The 15,449-nt window shown below is 37.8% G+C and overlaps 2 protein-coding genes and 2 long non-coding RNA genes across 6 annotated transcripts; 2 read left to right on the forward strand and 2 right to left on the reverse strand.

Moving 5' to 3' along the window:
- Window positions 1–899: 899 nt before the first annotated feature.
- On the forward strand, window positions 900–5,249 carry LOC121750652 (phosphatidylinositol 4-phosphate 5-kinase 6-like). Its single transcript, XM_042145229.1, has 9 exons — window positions 900–1,062; window positions 2,367–3,334; window positions 3,425–3,592; window positions 3,732–3,897; window positions 4,133–4,249; window positions 4,347–4,540; window positions 4,619–4,758; window positions 4,831–4,879; window positions 4,955–5,249. The coding sequence occupies exons 2-9, from the start codon at window positions 2,454–2,456 to the stop codon at window positions 5,247–5,249; spliced, it is 2,010 nt and encodes a 669-aa protein (XP_042001163.1). The 5' UTR covers window positions 900–1,062; window positions 2,367–2,453.
- On the reverse strand, window positions 5,135–7,853 carry LOC121750653. The gene is made up of 4 exons (XR_006039912.1): window positions 7,713–7,853; window positions 7,549–7,627; window positions 7,336–7,444; window positions 5,135–5,270 (listed from the first exon to the last, which is right to left on the reverse strand). It is a non-coding gene; the product is annotated as an uncharacterized LOC121750653 (long non-coding RNA).
- Window positions 5,277–9,558, forward strand: LOC121750651 (disease resistance protein RPS5-like). 3 transcript variants are annotated; one of them, XM_042145228.1, is made up of 3 exons: window positions 5,277–5,979; window positions 6,393–8,316; window positions 8,422–9,558. In XM_042145228.1, the coding sequence occupies exons 2-3, from the start codon at window positions 6,405–6,407 to the stop codon at window positions 9,375–9,377; spliced, it is 2,868 nt and encodes a 955-aa protein (XP_042001162.1). In that variant the 5' UTR covers window positions 5,277–5,979; window positions 6,393–6,404; the 3' UTR covers window positions 9,378–9,558. The 3 variants fall into 3 exon arrangements, with proteins under 3 accessions (XP_042001162.1, XP_042001160.1, XP_042001161.1); XM_042145226.1 differs by having other exon boundaries at window positions 6,393–9,558; XM_042145227.1 differs by having other exon boundaries at window positions 6,396–9,558.
- LOC121750654 lies at window positions 8,981–12,438 on the reverse strand. Its single transcript, XR_006039913.1, has 3 exons — window positions 9,687–12,438; window positions 9,227–9,359; window positions 8,981–9,115 (listed from the first exon to the last, which is right to left on the reverse strand). It is a non-coding gene; the product is annotated as an uncharacterized LOC121750654 (long non-coding RNA).
- Between the last annotated feature and the right edge of the window lie 3,011 nt (window positions 12,439–15,449).

Raw genomic sequence — 15,449 nt, forward strand, 5'->3', positions numbered from 1 at the left:
TTAAAAGCACTCAAAATTAATAGGTGCGAATTCAATATCCAAGTATCTATATTTCATGTCATTTATGAGAGTTAAAAACTTTGTCAGTAAGCTAGAAGGCTTTAAAATGCAGTGTTATTAATATCGTCACCGTTCTTCATTTATTATTCCTTTAAATTGACGTAAATTTTGGTGAGGAATTTTAGTAATACTAAGTTTAAGATCTCAAATTGATTTCATCTCTAGTTTCTTATTTAATTTAGTTTGTAGTCTTTGAAGTACGGATTCAATTATAACATACATAACGGAGAGTCTTTGTGTCTTCGAAATGTTGATATTTGGATCTGAACAAAGGTTACCATTGCAGTAATTAATAATTTATGAATCTTGATCCATGAGATCGTTGTGTAACACAAATTTCTATACTGAAATAATGAATGAGTAAAATTTTAGTAATTTGCAATATGAATCGAAGGACATTTATTGGAGGAGAAAATGTGGGTATCTAAAGATATAAACATTGCACTTTTAGATGTCTCTTAAAATTAGACCAAACCATTTCATATGAAATTAAATTGCATGTGAACTTATATCATCACATCACATGTTTGTGGTATACTATCTAGTTGTAATTGTAAATCACATGAGTTGGAATTTTATCCTACCAAGTTTTGTTCAAGTTGTCAATGTTTAATTTATTAGGAGTATATGTGAATTATACAGATGGAAGTCTTTGAAGTTATAGTTTGTGTGGTCCTGTATAAATTGGTAGCTAGTGTAAATAGTCACACACGTTTACACGCAGAAATGCAATAAGTACTATGTGTGTGTGTGTGAAATGAATGAAAGAAAGCAATGAATAAGTAATTGATATTGGAGTAGTATTTTAATAAGTTGAAAACATCATGCAGGCACGAACAGAATATGTGGTCTCCTCCCAACAACATGTCGGCACGAACATAAACACCCACGCCACACGTACAATACCAACTTCATCTTCTTCCCATCTCCAAATCTATACTCTCTCTCTTGTTTCAGAGGTTAATTAAGATCATCGGTGTGTGGCGGCGGAGGCAGTGAACGGTGAGCTATATTTTATGTTTAAGAAACTAATTGGTTTAAAGATTTTGTGAAGAAATAAGTGTTGATTAATTTCATTATATTTTGCTACTTAACGTTTTATATTTCGTTCATGAATATCTTGGAATTTTAATTACTTTTGCTCGAATTAATTATAATGGTGTTTACAATAAAGTTACAAAATGATAAAATTGATTATTATAATTAAGTGATTTTTCAAAATTAATTTGATATAGGCAATGTATATCTTCGCTAGGGTATTGAACTATTGATCGACCCCTTAAATTGTGCATTTTGCACAATCTTTATATATAATTGCACTTTATATTATGTCTTCTTAGAACCTTTTAGAATATACTGAGGGATAAGTACAACCTTTTTTCACAGTGTTTGTGGAAAATAAAATATTACCTTCGTATAAAATTGGATAAAATATACTCCATAAATACTTTTCTGTAAAGGAAATGGGAAACTTGCAATTACTTCTTTTGTTTTTAAATTTTTTAATGTTTGCATATTGTGAAGCTCATGTGATAATGTGTGAAACATTGCACTACTACATACTTTAATACATACAAAAAATGTAAAATAAAAAAACTCCTGGATGCAATTTTCTTTACTCAGTGACAGCACCTGATAACTTGGGAAATAATTAAATATGTTAATTTGAGTTCAATAAAAACTACTATAGTAATTATGAAACACGATAATGCCAAGGGTAGCGCTCGTCAATTTTAAATAACAAAGCAAGCGGCTAAACTTAGTGCTCTAGGAAAATTAGACGAGGAACATAATGTTGCATTAAAGATGATTTGGTTCCTAAAAAAATGAATGATTTGGTTCTCACTAAAATACTATGTAAATGGTTTTTGGTTGAACAATAATTGCTTTGAAAAGAATTTGTTAATTTTTTTTTTTACTTAGCTGAGTTGGCAAGAATTTTTATTCGGGAGTTTTTTTAAATCGGAACTAAAATTATCTGACCAAATTTGTGTTTTTTCCCTGAAGGAAAAAAAAAATCAGCAAGAAAATAACAAGTCATGTGTCTTTGGTTTGTTAATTGTTAGTGTCTTTTAATATTTTTGTAGTCATTCAGTCCAGAGTAAATTATTTTATGATACCCACTATTATGAATCATCAATAGAGTTTTCAACAAAGTCTAAATATAATACTTATATTTTCTTCAATCTTAACTGTGTTTTTCTATCTTATTTTTAGGGAATGTTTCCACTCTCTCTTTAATTTTCTCAACAAACTAAAAGCTACCTATTTTTTCAAAAACACCAACCTGTTTTCTGCATTTTTAGCTACAGGAGAATATGGATATTGGTTAAGAAAATCAGAAGTGAAGAAAAAGTCCCCAAAAAGTTACAAAAAAAGAAAAAGTGACAACAATGTCTGTGGCACATGTTGATGATGATGAAGAAGAAGAAAACATTCACAAACCAAGCAAACTCCACCATGTTGAGAAGGCTCTCCCCAATGGTGACATCTACCTAGGCCAGTGGGTGGAAAACTGCCCGAACGGACAGGGCAAGTTCCTATGGGCAGATGGCTGCATGTATGTAGGCAGCTGGTGCAGAGGCAGGACCAATGGAAGGGGCAAGTTCAGCTGGCCCTCGGGCGCCACTTACGAGGGCCAGTTCAAAAACGGCTACATGGATGGAGAGGGCACGTACACGGGCTCATCCAACGACACCTACAGAGGCATGTGGCAGTCCAACACCAGGCATGGTGGTGGGATGCAGAGTTTCACCAATGGGGATTGCTACAAAGGGCAGTGGCGCCACGGGCAGATTGAGGGGAAGGGGAGATATACATGGAAGAATGGGAACGAGTATGTGGGGTATTGGAGGGAGGGGAAGATGAATGGTGTGGGAACTCTTGTTTGGGCTAATGGGAGTTTGTATGAGGGGAGCTGGCAGGACGGGCTGCCTAAGGGCAACGGGACGTTTCGTTGGGTCGATGGGAGCTTCTATGTGGGAGTTTGGAGCGAGGATGCGAAGGAGCAAAGTGGGACTTACTACACATCTAGTGCTAATAGAGGGAGCATTGGTTGGGACCCTTTGAATGTGTATTTGGTGTATTTGAGAGACTGTAGTGTTGTATCTGTGGAGAAGATTCTTGTTTTTCCTTCGGAGAAGATGGTGAGCTGGCAATGTGAAGGGAAGCCGTTGCAGAATCTGATCATAAGGCCTGCAACGAGGCAAGGAAACACAATATCAAAAGGGCATAAAAATTATGAACTCATGTTAAATTTGCAGCTTGGGATAAGGTATCTATCTCTCATCTTTGATGCTTTCTTTCTCCTTGAAAAATACCCTGCATTTCTTGTTTGTTTGGCTCATTTTTTCATCATATTCAGACATTCTGTAGGAAAACCTGCACCAGCTACATCTCTTGACTTAAAAGCAACAGCATTTGATTCGAGAAACAAAGTGTGGACCAAGTTCCCACCAGAAGGAACCAAGCACACCCCACCTCACCAATCATGTGAATTCAAATGGAAGGATTACTGCCCCTTGGTTTTCAGGTATTATCTCGTTTGTTCTACATCGGCTTGGTAAAGATCGTGCTGTCAATATATTAACGGGATGATGGGCCTAATTCTAATACGAACATTGTGTTTGGACTTTGGTGGCATAGTTCTTGATTTCTACATTTTTTTGCAGGACACTTAGGAAACTATTTAAGGTTGATCCAGCAAACTACATGATGTCAATATGCGGGAGTGATGCCCTCCGCGAGCTCTCGTCTCCTGGGAAAAGTGGGAGCTTCTTCTACTTGACCAATGACGACAAGTACATGATAAAAACTGTTAAAAAGTCAGAAGTAAAAGTGAGTTCCATACTATTTACTGGTGAGTTTATGCATGTAGATATGATTGCTCCACATTCTACTACTCATCATCTAGGAAAAATTCCAATTACTAAAACTTTGATCAGTGCATAAATATTTCATCACAACTATGCTTCATCTCAAGTGTGTGAATGATTTTGACAATGTGATTTAATTGTTGAGTGGTTCCAAGATTTTTGCAGTTTGTTCTAACTAGTTCTGTTTTGCATAGCAGATGCTTAAGAGAATGCTTCCGGCTTACTATAACCACGTTCGGTTCCATGAAAACACGTTATTGACCAGATTTTATGGCTTTCACTGTGTGAAGATGACTGGGCCTGCACAAAAGAAGGTTCGTATGAAATCAGATACATATACATTACCTTATCCTCTTTTTTTCTTGATATACAGAAGCTTATAAATACAATATTATGCAATGTGACAAGCAGGTAAGGTTTGTGATCATGGGAAACTTGTTCTGCACTGAATACTCAATCCATAGACGCTTCGACTTGAAAGGTTCCTCCCACGGCCGCCTAGCTGTCAAACATGAATCTGAGATAGACTCAACAACCACCCTCAAGGATCTTGACCTGAACCTCATCTTTCGACTGCAGAAATCTTGGTTTCAAGAGTTTTGCAGGTAATCAATCAATCACATTCCATCAAGTTCTCGCAAGTAGTATCATAGAAATCTTGATCTGTGAGCTGTGATATTTAGGCAACTGAACCGCGACTGTGAGTTTCTTGAACACGAGAAGATCATGGATTACAGTCTCTTGGTTGGCATTCATTTCAGAGAGATATCACCATCTGGACAGCCACTCAGTACTACCAAGACAAAACATCAAACTCCCATTGGTGAATTTAAAATCCCCTTTCATGTTTTTTTTTCTTCCGCTGAATAGAAAAGCTTACGCGGAAATCATGCAGGAAATGGACACAAAAGCAGTGAAGGAGAAGCCCCCTTTGATGCTAACTGGTAACCATTGGTTTATCAAGTTAAACTTCAAATTCCAATCATGAGATGCTAATAGAATGTAGTGATGTTTTGAAGGTGGGCATCTATCAGATTAGGTTCAAACATGCATGCGCGAGCTGAGCTGACAACGATGAGAAACAGTGGTGAGTGCCAGCTGGTGGGAGAGGGAACAGGGGAGTGCTACGATGTGATCCTAGTGTTTGGTATAATTGACATACTGCAAGACTATGATATCAGCAAGAAGATTGAGCACGCGTACAAGTCCTTCCAGCATGATCCAACGTCAATATCGGCTATTGATCCTAGGCACTACTCCAAGCGCTTCCGTGACTTCATATTCAAGGTTTTCACAGAAGATCAACACGGATGATGCTTGTCTCGTTTCGAGGCTCTGCATATGAGTGTAGATAGAGGTTGTTTGAAGGAGTAGATGTTATATAGAAATGAGAGAAACATCAGATGCATTCAAAAGAAAAAAAGAAAAAAAAATCTTTTGTATATTATGTTGCACTATATAATTATTTGTTGGGATCGCAATTAATTTACACTTTTGTCTGTAGTATATAAACCATGTTTCATTAGTTTGGAGTTATTGTCAGGCCTATCACATCTTACAAAATGGGAACATTTCTAAATGAATGCCAAACACCCTCGAGGATACAACAACAACAACAACAACAACAAAGATCTTAATGATGTGTTTAACTTCAAAATATTAATGATTCAAAATCTTATCTTATCAAGTAGGATAAGATTTGTGAGCACTACTTTTAAATTGAAAAGAAACAGGAAATTTCCCAGGTTAGCAAATGACTGGTGGGCTCATTTATTTGTGAGCACCACTTTGAAATTGAAAAGAATTTGGCTGATTTCTTTATTAGCAAATGATTGGTGGGCTCAACTTTTTATGCCCCCATGTTTTCTTTACACTACTCTATTTCAGCTGTAATTTCCTGGAAATTTCCTAGAAATTATTGGGAATTAGTCTATCTAAAGTTGATTATCAGTGTTTAATCTAATTCCACTCAGCTTCATATTAACACTGGAAAAAGTATCTGCTCATTTTCTGAGATTGTTTTGACCTGAGCTATCCATTTCAGGTGATTAAACTCTCCATTACTTCTTTATACGCATATAATTTTCCTGCTTTAGCTATGTTCTTAATTATAGTTTATACTTTAAACTAAATTCATGTTACCAGTCATGCTTTCTGTATATGCTATTCAGTTAGCTAGTGATTCATTTAACATGGTTGCATACTTGCATATATTTTGAAAGATGTATCTTTTAGGTATGTCTGAAAGCAGATCTTCACACAAAATTTAACATAAGATTTAAGATTTTAGTAATTTTATTTTCTTGTGCTAACCATGATAGAATTTAATTTAGCTTATGATAAATTTTTTGATACTGAATAGAATCAAAATATAAGTTCGAATGAAAAAAATAATGCATAAAATTGTACAGAAAATTTTGATTATAACTTGTGCTGAACATAACTCTACTCCAACAGCAGAGTGAAAAAATGCTACAGCAAATTTTGGAATCCATTTTCCAAAAGCTGGGAGAAAAGCTGGTAGACTATTCACATAACAATGTGACTGTCTTAACAAATTTAAAGCTCGATGTCACAACTTTGGAGACGGGCCTCACCACATTGTGTGCTATAGCATTTGATGTCGAGGCCAAATGCAAAGAAGATGCATCGGGGAAAAAGAAGAGAAAACGAGAAGTTGAAGATTGGTTGACACAAGTTCAGCTAATTCAGACTAATTTTCTTGAACTACAATCGTGTGGATACATCACTAGGCTCTTGAGTGGAGGCAGAGTTGCAAAACTGAATAACCGAGTGGGTGAACTCATGGAGCAAAGCAGGCATTTTGGTGAAGTTCTAGTCAATGATTATGATCAGAGGGGAGAGGCATTTATAGCAGCTGAAATGTTTGGTGAAGCATTTGAGGAAAATTTGGACATAATTTGGGGGCTGTTAGTGAATGATAAGGTGGAGAGCATTGGGATTTACGGGATGGGTGGTGTAGGCAAGACGACTTTGATAAAGCACGTCCACAACCGTCTGCTGCAAGAAACTGAAGATTGTGTGGTTTGGGTTACGGTGTCTCAGGTGTTCAACATAAACAAGTTGCAAGACAAGATAGCTTGTGCTATCGGTCTCAAGCTGTCGGATGTACATGATGCACACAAAAGAGCAGCTGTATTGAGGACAGCATTCTCCACAAGGGAAAGCATTGTGCTCATATTGGATGATGTGTGGGAAAACATCAAACTGGAAGAGGTTGGATATCCACTTGGTAGGGAAGGTTGTCGGTTGGTTATAACAACTAGGTCGTCGAAAGTGTGTCATCAGTTCGGTTGCAAGAGCATAAACGAAGTGAAAACACTGCATAATGATGAAGCATGGGACTTATTCAAAGAGACACTGGGGCACGAGAGCGTACCTTCTGATGTCGAGGAAATTGCCAAGTGTATGGTCAAGATGTGCGATGGCTTGCCTCTTGGGATCATCACCCTAGCAGGAAGCATGAGGGGCGAGACGGCCAGTCATGCCTGGAGAAATTCAATGACAGAACTGAAGAAATCCTTTATGGGGCATGATGACATGGAAGATCATGTTTATAAAGTGCTCAAATACAGTTTTGATAGATTGTTACCGAATCATCAACAAGGGACGAGGCATGGATACACGAACTTACAGCTTTGCTTCCTGTATTGCGCTTTATATCCTGAAGACTGCAAAATACCAAGAAATGAGTTAGTCAGGAAATTCATTTCGGAGGAGCTGGTTAATACACGGAAGAGTATGAAGGCTCAATACGACGAGGGTCACTCCATGCTGGATAAGTTAGTGAATACGTGCTTGCTAGAAAGCACTCGCGATCACAGGGATGGAGATAGCATCAGAATGCATGATCTGATGCGAGCCATGGCGCTGAAGATTACTGAAGGTAAAACCGTGGTAATAGCAGGCGACTGCTGTGTGAAGGAACTCCCCAACGAAGAAGCATGGAGTGAAGATCTTGAGAACTTGTCCTTGGTTCAGAACAGCATACAGGTGGTTCCATTTGAAATGTCTCCAAAATGTCCTAAGCTGTCGAGGTTGCTTCTTTGCGAGAATCCATTTGATTATTTGCCAGGATCATTTTTCTCGAGAATGCCTACACTGTGCACTCTTGATCTGTCCAGGACTCGTATACGAGACTTGCCTGATTCGTTATCTGATCTGACGAGCCTGAAGGCCTTGATTCTAGGAGGGTGCCGAGAGCTTGCAGCAGTGCCCGACTTGGGAAAACTGAAAGCACTTAGGGAGCTGGACCTTTCGCATAGCAGAATCCTGAACATGCCTCAAGGAACAGAAAAGCTCCTCAACATGAAGCGCTTGTTATTAAACGGAGCAAATTACTTGAGGATGTTACCTGCAGGTGTGCTGACCAATCTCTCAAATCTTCAACTTCTTCTTCTCCCATATCAAGTAAAAGCACCAGTAGAGGACATTGAGAGGCTGAAACAGCTGGAGGAATTTGCAGGACCGGTGGAAGATGCGCGTGATTTTAGCCGTGTCTTTAGAAGTAGAAGAAGCCGGGTACATGATACTTTCTACAGCATTCAAGTGAGATTGGTTTATGATGGTTTCTCTAACCGCCGCAATCTAGTGACTTTCCATCTCGGTGACCTTGAGAAAGGAGATGAGAACCAAGGCACCGTGTCCGCAGCACATGATATCCTAGTATTCCATCACTGTGACGGTCTAAGCAACTGTTTAGCCGATGACTTGTCACGATTGGATGATCCAAGATTCCTTAAGTTGTTGGAAGTTTATAACTCAAGAGGAATAGAATGCTTGATCACATATGAGAAGCCAGGATCTCAGTTCTCAAGCCTTGAAAAGATTTTGCTGCAAGACTTACCCGATTTTATGGGTATAATTCGCAGCCGGGAAGCAGGGCCATGGGGAGTAATTGCATCACCTACATATGCACCAGCTGCATTTTCTTCTCTAAAATACTTGACACTTTGCAAGTGTAACAAGATGAAGAAGATAGAGTTGCGCGCATCAGATTTTCCAATGCTCGAAATAATCTGTGTTAGGAACTGTGATGAGATACAGGAGATAACAGAAACAACAGATGGCACCGGAAGAGGAGAAGCAGTAGCATCCGTTGTCTCTCTTCCCCGGTTGAGACAGGTATACTTGATTCAGCTGCCACGACTGTCGAGCATCTGCAAGGAAACATTGTCATGTGATTCAGTTAACCTAATTCACCTGGAGCAATGCCAAGCATTAAAGAAACTGCCGTTGAATTTCTCAGAGAGCGACAACAACAACCATACCCTCGATGAAGGCTTGTATCATTGTTCGCCTCCACCATCTCTCGAAGAAATCTGGATACTCGAAGAAGAGAGAGAATGGTGGGAATCATTAGAGTGGGAGCATCCCATTCAGTCCCATCTCATTCAGCCTTTCCTGAGATTTTGGGACTAATGAAAAAAGCAAATGACATTTTCTTGTAATTCATGTATGCATTGCAAACTCAGTAATCAAACTTTATGCAAATTAGAACTTTAGGCAAGGGTATCAGCTGAAGGTTTAGACATGAGCATATGCACAATCTTGTTCATTCAGTTCAAGAATCATCAGTAAAGCATACAATAAAGGGTGACAAGTTATCAGTTTCTTGCAGTTTATTCAAGAATCATCATCAAAGACACTAGGACTAATATTATAGTAATAGAGTAGTATTCTATCAAAGAAAACAAGAAGCAAGAACAAATGTATGTGCTTAGTGCTAACCCCTGTTTCCCTGTTCAATTCCAAACTGGAAGAGCATTTCAGCTTCAAGCTATGCTTCGATTTCTCCTCGGCCTTCTCATGCCAAGATTCTTCATTGAGGAATTAATATTGACAATTTTCTGGCTATTAAAAATGTGACCTAGGTGCCATTTCATTTTCTGACTATGGACTACAATATTTTACGATATTCCCGATTTAGACATGAAGATATAACTCTAGATAAGTTCCTTGTGCCATTTATTTTTCCTGACCATAAAACTTCACGACTTAGACATGAAATATATTAGTATATCAAAAACTGGTTAAGCCAAACTTCCTTGTCTTGGGATGTCTATTGTACGTGATGCCTTTTAATTAATTTGGTTACATAGTTAGTGGTTAGGGTTTACAACAGTATAATGAAACAGTAGGGGAGTGGCTGAGTTTGTGAAGAAGCTGGATAAAAAGAGCAATTGATATGCCAATAAAGAGGAATGAGGAGACAGAGAGAAGGAAAGAGACATAAAGCTAAGAATTATCCACTCCACTAGTAGTTATCATTTCCAATTGCTGGAATGAAGCTATGGAACATTGCTCTGCTCAACCCAAGTAGAAGTTATTTTCTACACTTCAACTTGTGCTATGCAAACTCCAACTTTGAAGCTACTTTAATGCTATCTATAAATGCAACTTAGTAATTGATCATCCACAAAGGAACTAGAGGGTGTTGCTTCTCATGTTTCCAGTTTCCCCCTTTCTAGTTTATTTTGTGTTGGAGTGATCAAATTGGAAACTACTTGGAAGAAGTAAAATCCAAAATGATCACTCAAGGATCAAGTTGGTGATCAATTTGGAAGCTACTTGTTAGAAGAAAATTTCAAAATGATCACCACTTCCTCCTTTCCTAAGCCTATAAATATGTGAGGAGGTTGAAAGGAGAATTCATTCAAAAACACATCAACATTACAAGCTCTCCTTTCACTCTCTAAACTAATTCTCCCATTCACATATAGCCACTTTAGGAGCATCGTCTCCTCATTTTCTCGAAACTCCGAAAGTTCGCTGGTGCCTAGTGAGTTTGAGGTGCTTCTACTCACTAGGACGAAGTCGTTTTATCTTTGAGGACACTACGCCAATCCGTGAGCACTAGCCGGGACGTAATTTGTCTTGCGGAAAGAGGGTTTTCCTCGACTCGACTTATAGTTAGTACGGTTATTTTCTATTTTTATTAGTTAGTACGGTTATTTTCTATTTTTGTTGTAATTTTCATTTCACTTGTATTTGTATTGTTCTTCGGTTGTAATAGTTAGAGTAGCCTGTAAACGGCTCGGGAATTTTCCCAATTTTATCCAACAGTCGCAAGACAAATTAGTTGTACTCTAGGTGATGTCGACCGAAGTTACGATGAACGGAAAACATGGAGCTGGAGGAAACGAACACCAACAAAATTGATCTACTTTTTCTACTGCCAAAACGTCGGTGTTGACACCTGTTTCGACCTCGAGGGTGATGCCTCATGCCGATAAGCCAGAGAAATTTAAGGGCTCTGAATTTAAACGTTGGCAACAAAAGATGTTGTTCTACCTAACTACGTTAGGTGTTGCCAACTTCCTCACGGAAGATGCGCTAGTCGTATCTGAGGAAGAGACGGACTTCCATGTCCGGAATGCCTATGATGTTTGGCATCAAGGCGATTTCTTGTGCAAGAATTACGTCCTGACTGTTGGATAAAATTGGGAAAATTCCCGAGCCGTTTACAGGCAGTACTCTAACTATTACAACCGAAGAGCAATACAAATACAGGTGAAATGGAAATTACAACAAAAATAGAAAATAACCGTACTAACTATAAGTCGAGTCGAGGAAAACCCTCTTTCTGCAAGACAAATTACGCCTCAGCTAGTGCTCACGGATTAGCATAATGTCCCCAAAGATAAAACGACTTCGTCCTAGTGAGTAGAAGCACCTCAAACTCACTAGACACCGGCGAACTTTCGGAGTTTTGAGAAAATGAGGAGACGATGCTCCTAAAGTGACTATATGTGAATGAGAGAATTAGTTTAGAGAGTGAAAGGAGAGCTTGTGATGTTGATGTGTTTTTGAATAAATTCTCCTTTCAACCTCCTCACATATTTATAGGCTTAGGAAAGGATGAAGTGGTGATCATTTTGAAATTTTCTTCTAACAAGTAGCTTCCAAATTGATCACCAACTTGATCCTTGAGTGATCATTTTGGATTTTACTTCTTCCAAGTAGTTTCCAATTTGATCACCAACTTGATCCTTGAGTGATCATTTTGGATTTTACTTCTTCCAAGTATTTCCAATTTGATCACTCCAACATTTTGGTTTCTCACAAGATTAATCATATTTATGCTATGCAGTTCTGGATGAGTTCCTCAATGATGTAACTAACACATTAATAGCACAATATTAATATTGAATCAAGAAAATGGTACGTTTATATTTCAATTTTGTTGGCAGCAGATATGTATATGACCTACATATAGTTATGATATGTAGTGGTTGTGACTTTACTCTCAGATTTCCTCTCTAAGTTATGATTCATTTGTTCGACTTGTGTTTGGGGGAATAGATCTAATGGTGTGGGCCTGTTGATTGCTGTTTCTAATTCTTTTGCACGACCATCATTTAATTCTAATCACGTGTATCACTGATTCTTTGTATGAAAAATAGAAATGAAATCAGAAGATGATGAATGATTTAGTTGTGATTGACCAAACTTGAAATACAACCTCTTGGTCTGATATCGCAACTCTTCTATTACTAAATTCCTAAAACTTCCAACCCAATGCACATTGGTGGAATTTTGATATTTTAGCTGATTATTTATGAATATTTGAAAAGATAAAATTTCTTAAGCCGGGTGATGTGCGTGATTATGTATAACGCTACATTATACTTATATTTTATACTACTATTAACATTTTAATAAAAACATCTTAAATAATCGTTAATTACAATGAAATGACAAATTAATACCAGACCAGCAAATTTCCCAACTCAGAAAATTGACGTGGACTGAAACAGTGTCATTTCAATCCACAAAACGAGAAAATGGACAATTTTCTAACACCCAAAGTTAATAATTTGGGCTTTAAAGGGCAATGTATCCTAAATGTAATGGTTTGAATCTGTCGGGTGAATCAAATCTTTTAAAATAAGATTTATTGGTCCATGAGTTGTGTTGGACCACGACTTCAAGTGCAGAAATTGGATTCTAGAAAGTGTCACATTCTAGTTATTTATTTGAAATGAATACTTAGTAAGAGTCTATATATATATCAAGAAAATGAAGAAGAAAACAGCTATTGTATTTCTGGCAAAGAAAATGACACTACTCTCAATCATATCATCATAAAATCACCTACCATGATTTTCGACTAATATATATATATGAGATAAATGTAATAAGTTGCAACCTCAAATTTGCCGGAATCGAAGAAGAAATTTAGATTTGGTAAATTCTTATAAATAATTTTTTACTCTAGTACTCCTTCCGTCCCATAAAAATATGTGCACTTTCTATTTTCGTCCGTCCCGATAAAATATGGGCATTTCCATTTATGCAAAGTTACCCAAATTTATTACCCTTATACATCAAGTTAATTACAACGTATACGCTATCATGTGGATCCCACTATCCACTAACATTATTTTAACTATCATTCTCCTTCCCTTTCTTGTTTTACTAATTTTGTCTTAAATCTGTCACAACCACTTCTCCCTATTAAAGAAAGCGTAGCTATTTCGCGACTAAACTTACTAAATGGTCTCAAACGCATCATATATAATGCTTAATTCAAAGGAAATCTTGTCTGAATGGGAAAAGGGATACAACCATACTGAATCAGAGTAATCTCTAGGCATTTGTCTTTACTAAAACATATTCTAGATTCTCACAGCGGAAATGTACCAAGACGGTGCAATATGTATGAAGACATACTACATCAGCATTCTTGTCTGAATGGAAAAAGGGATACAACCATACTTAATTTACTTTCTTTCCCAACACCTCCTCCGCTGCGACAACGATCAATCTGCACATTAAGGAAAACAAAATGCAGGGCTGAGTACTTGGTATACTCAATGGGCTCATGCCGAAAACATTTCTCTTTTAGTTGTTAGCCAACTTGAGTGAACACAGGGTTTTTCTGAAAACAACCCTCGGTCACTAAAATTGTTTATTTCTTACTGAAAGTAGTGTTGCCCACGGTTCACGAACCGGCGGTTCCGGTTCGGTCGATGGCTGAACCGGAACCGAACCGTGAGGCTATTTCACGGTTCCGGTTCCGGTTCGAAAACTGGCGGTTCCGGTTCCGGTTCGGAACCGCCGATTTTCCGGCGGTTTTGGCGGTTCCGTTTTTCGAACCGGCGGTTTTGCCGGTTCAAATTTTTTTTTTTTAATTTGAAATTTGGCTTTATACAATAAATCGGAACAAGACAATGCATAATTCAAGCACAAATAAGACGAATAAGGAGAAAATGAAATAAATTTTATTGATTTTGAGTTGTAACGGACAACGATACATTACAATTTATAATACATAAGTATACAATACAACAACATACAACAATATAATATAATTTACAAGTGTCGTCGCCTCGTGGGACTCGGAAGGTAAATAAAAAAAACATGAAATGGGGGGGGAAAAAGAAAAATTGAAAAGGGCTTGGGATCAACTTAAACTTTCAAAGTTAAACTTTTCAAATTTAAGTTGAGTTGCCTACGTATCCACAATTTTATTGAGGAATCAAAGCCCACGTAGTTCTCTTACCTTAGGATCAACCCTTTCAAAGCCCCTTGTTTTAGCAATTGAGAAAGGAAGACAACTTATAGAACTACGAGAACAAGTATAAGTGTATAACAATGCGTAATAAGAGTAGCACTTGCGTAATTAAATGGAAGCACAATAGCACAAATGAGAAATTGGAGACAAAGAGAGAGAATTGGGAGATTGAAGAGAGAAACTCTTATTAACACAAGAGTGGGGTGTCACGCCCGCATTTTCTAAGGATAGAAAACACGGTTGATCGCGACTAGGGGAGGGTTAAAGAAGCGGGGAAGAAAGGGGAAATCAACACAACTCAACCATAGCCCGAAACAAATGGGAATAGCTCGAATAAAATCAGAGTATCTCAACAATCAACAACTCAAAAGAAACAATATTTAGCGATACAAGAACTCAAAAGAAAGACAACTACTTAGCGGAAGCATTTCGAGAGAAGGAATATGCCACGTGTGAAGACATGACACATTCTACACACTTAACTTTCTTCAACGGTCTTGCTCAACACCCACCGCACCCGTCACGCTCAACCTGCAATTTTTTAAAAGAAAAGCAGGGCTGAGTACTTGATGCACTCAGTGGACTCATGCCGAAAACATTTTATAAAAAGTATTTATCATGCCACCATTGAGTGACCTTGGGGTTTTAACTTTAGAAATCGCCCAAGACACTAAAATCATTTCCATTGTAAAATTCGGTTGATCAGCCATTTTCCCATAGCTATCTCCCATATCTGATCCATTGATGACAAGGAATGTGGCCACATCCCAAGTCACTAGACCGGCCGACCCAAAAGACGGCTCACGATCTCCATAGGTGTACACTAGCCTGAATAGGGACTCGCTCCCTAGACAGACCCGAATTCGATTATCCATTGATGGCAAAAGCCACATCAGATAGGTTCCATAGAATAAAACAAAACACGGCATGACAAATATTCATATCATTTTCACATAAAAATATACTTAGGGCAT

The sequence above is a fragment of the Salvia splendens genome, chromosome 10 (genome assembly GCF_004379255.2).
Source record: "Salvia splendens isolate huo1 chromosome 10, SspV2, whole genome shotgun sequence".
In the NCBI taxonomy this organism is placed as follows: domain Eukaryota; kingdom Viridiplantae; phylum Streptophyta; class Magnoliopsida; order Lamiales; family Lamiaceae; genus Salvia; species Salvia splendens.

Bases quoted from the DNA above. Each gene is read 5' to 3' on its own strand.
- LOC121750652 (XM_042145229.1), top strand. From the start codon at position 2,454: ATGTCTGTGGCACATGTTGATGATGATGAAGAAGAAGAAAACATTCAC. The intron at 3,335-3,424 runs GTATCTATCTCT...CATCATATTCAG, and splicing joins AATTTGCAGCTTGGGATAAG to ACATTCTGTAGGAAAACCTG. The intron at 3,898-4,132 runs GTGAGTTCCATA...TTTGCATAGCAG, and splicing joins TTAAAAAGTCAGAAGTAAAA to ATGCTTAAGAGAATGCTTCC.
- LOC121750651 (XM_042145226.1), top strand. From the start codon at position 6,405: ATGCTACAGCAAATTTTGGAATCCATTTTCCAAAAGCTGGGAGAAAAG.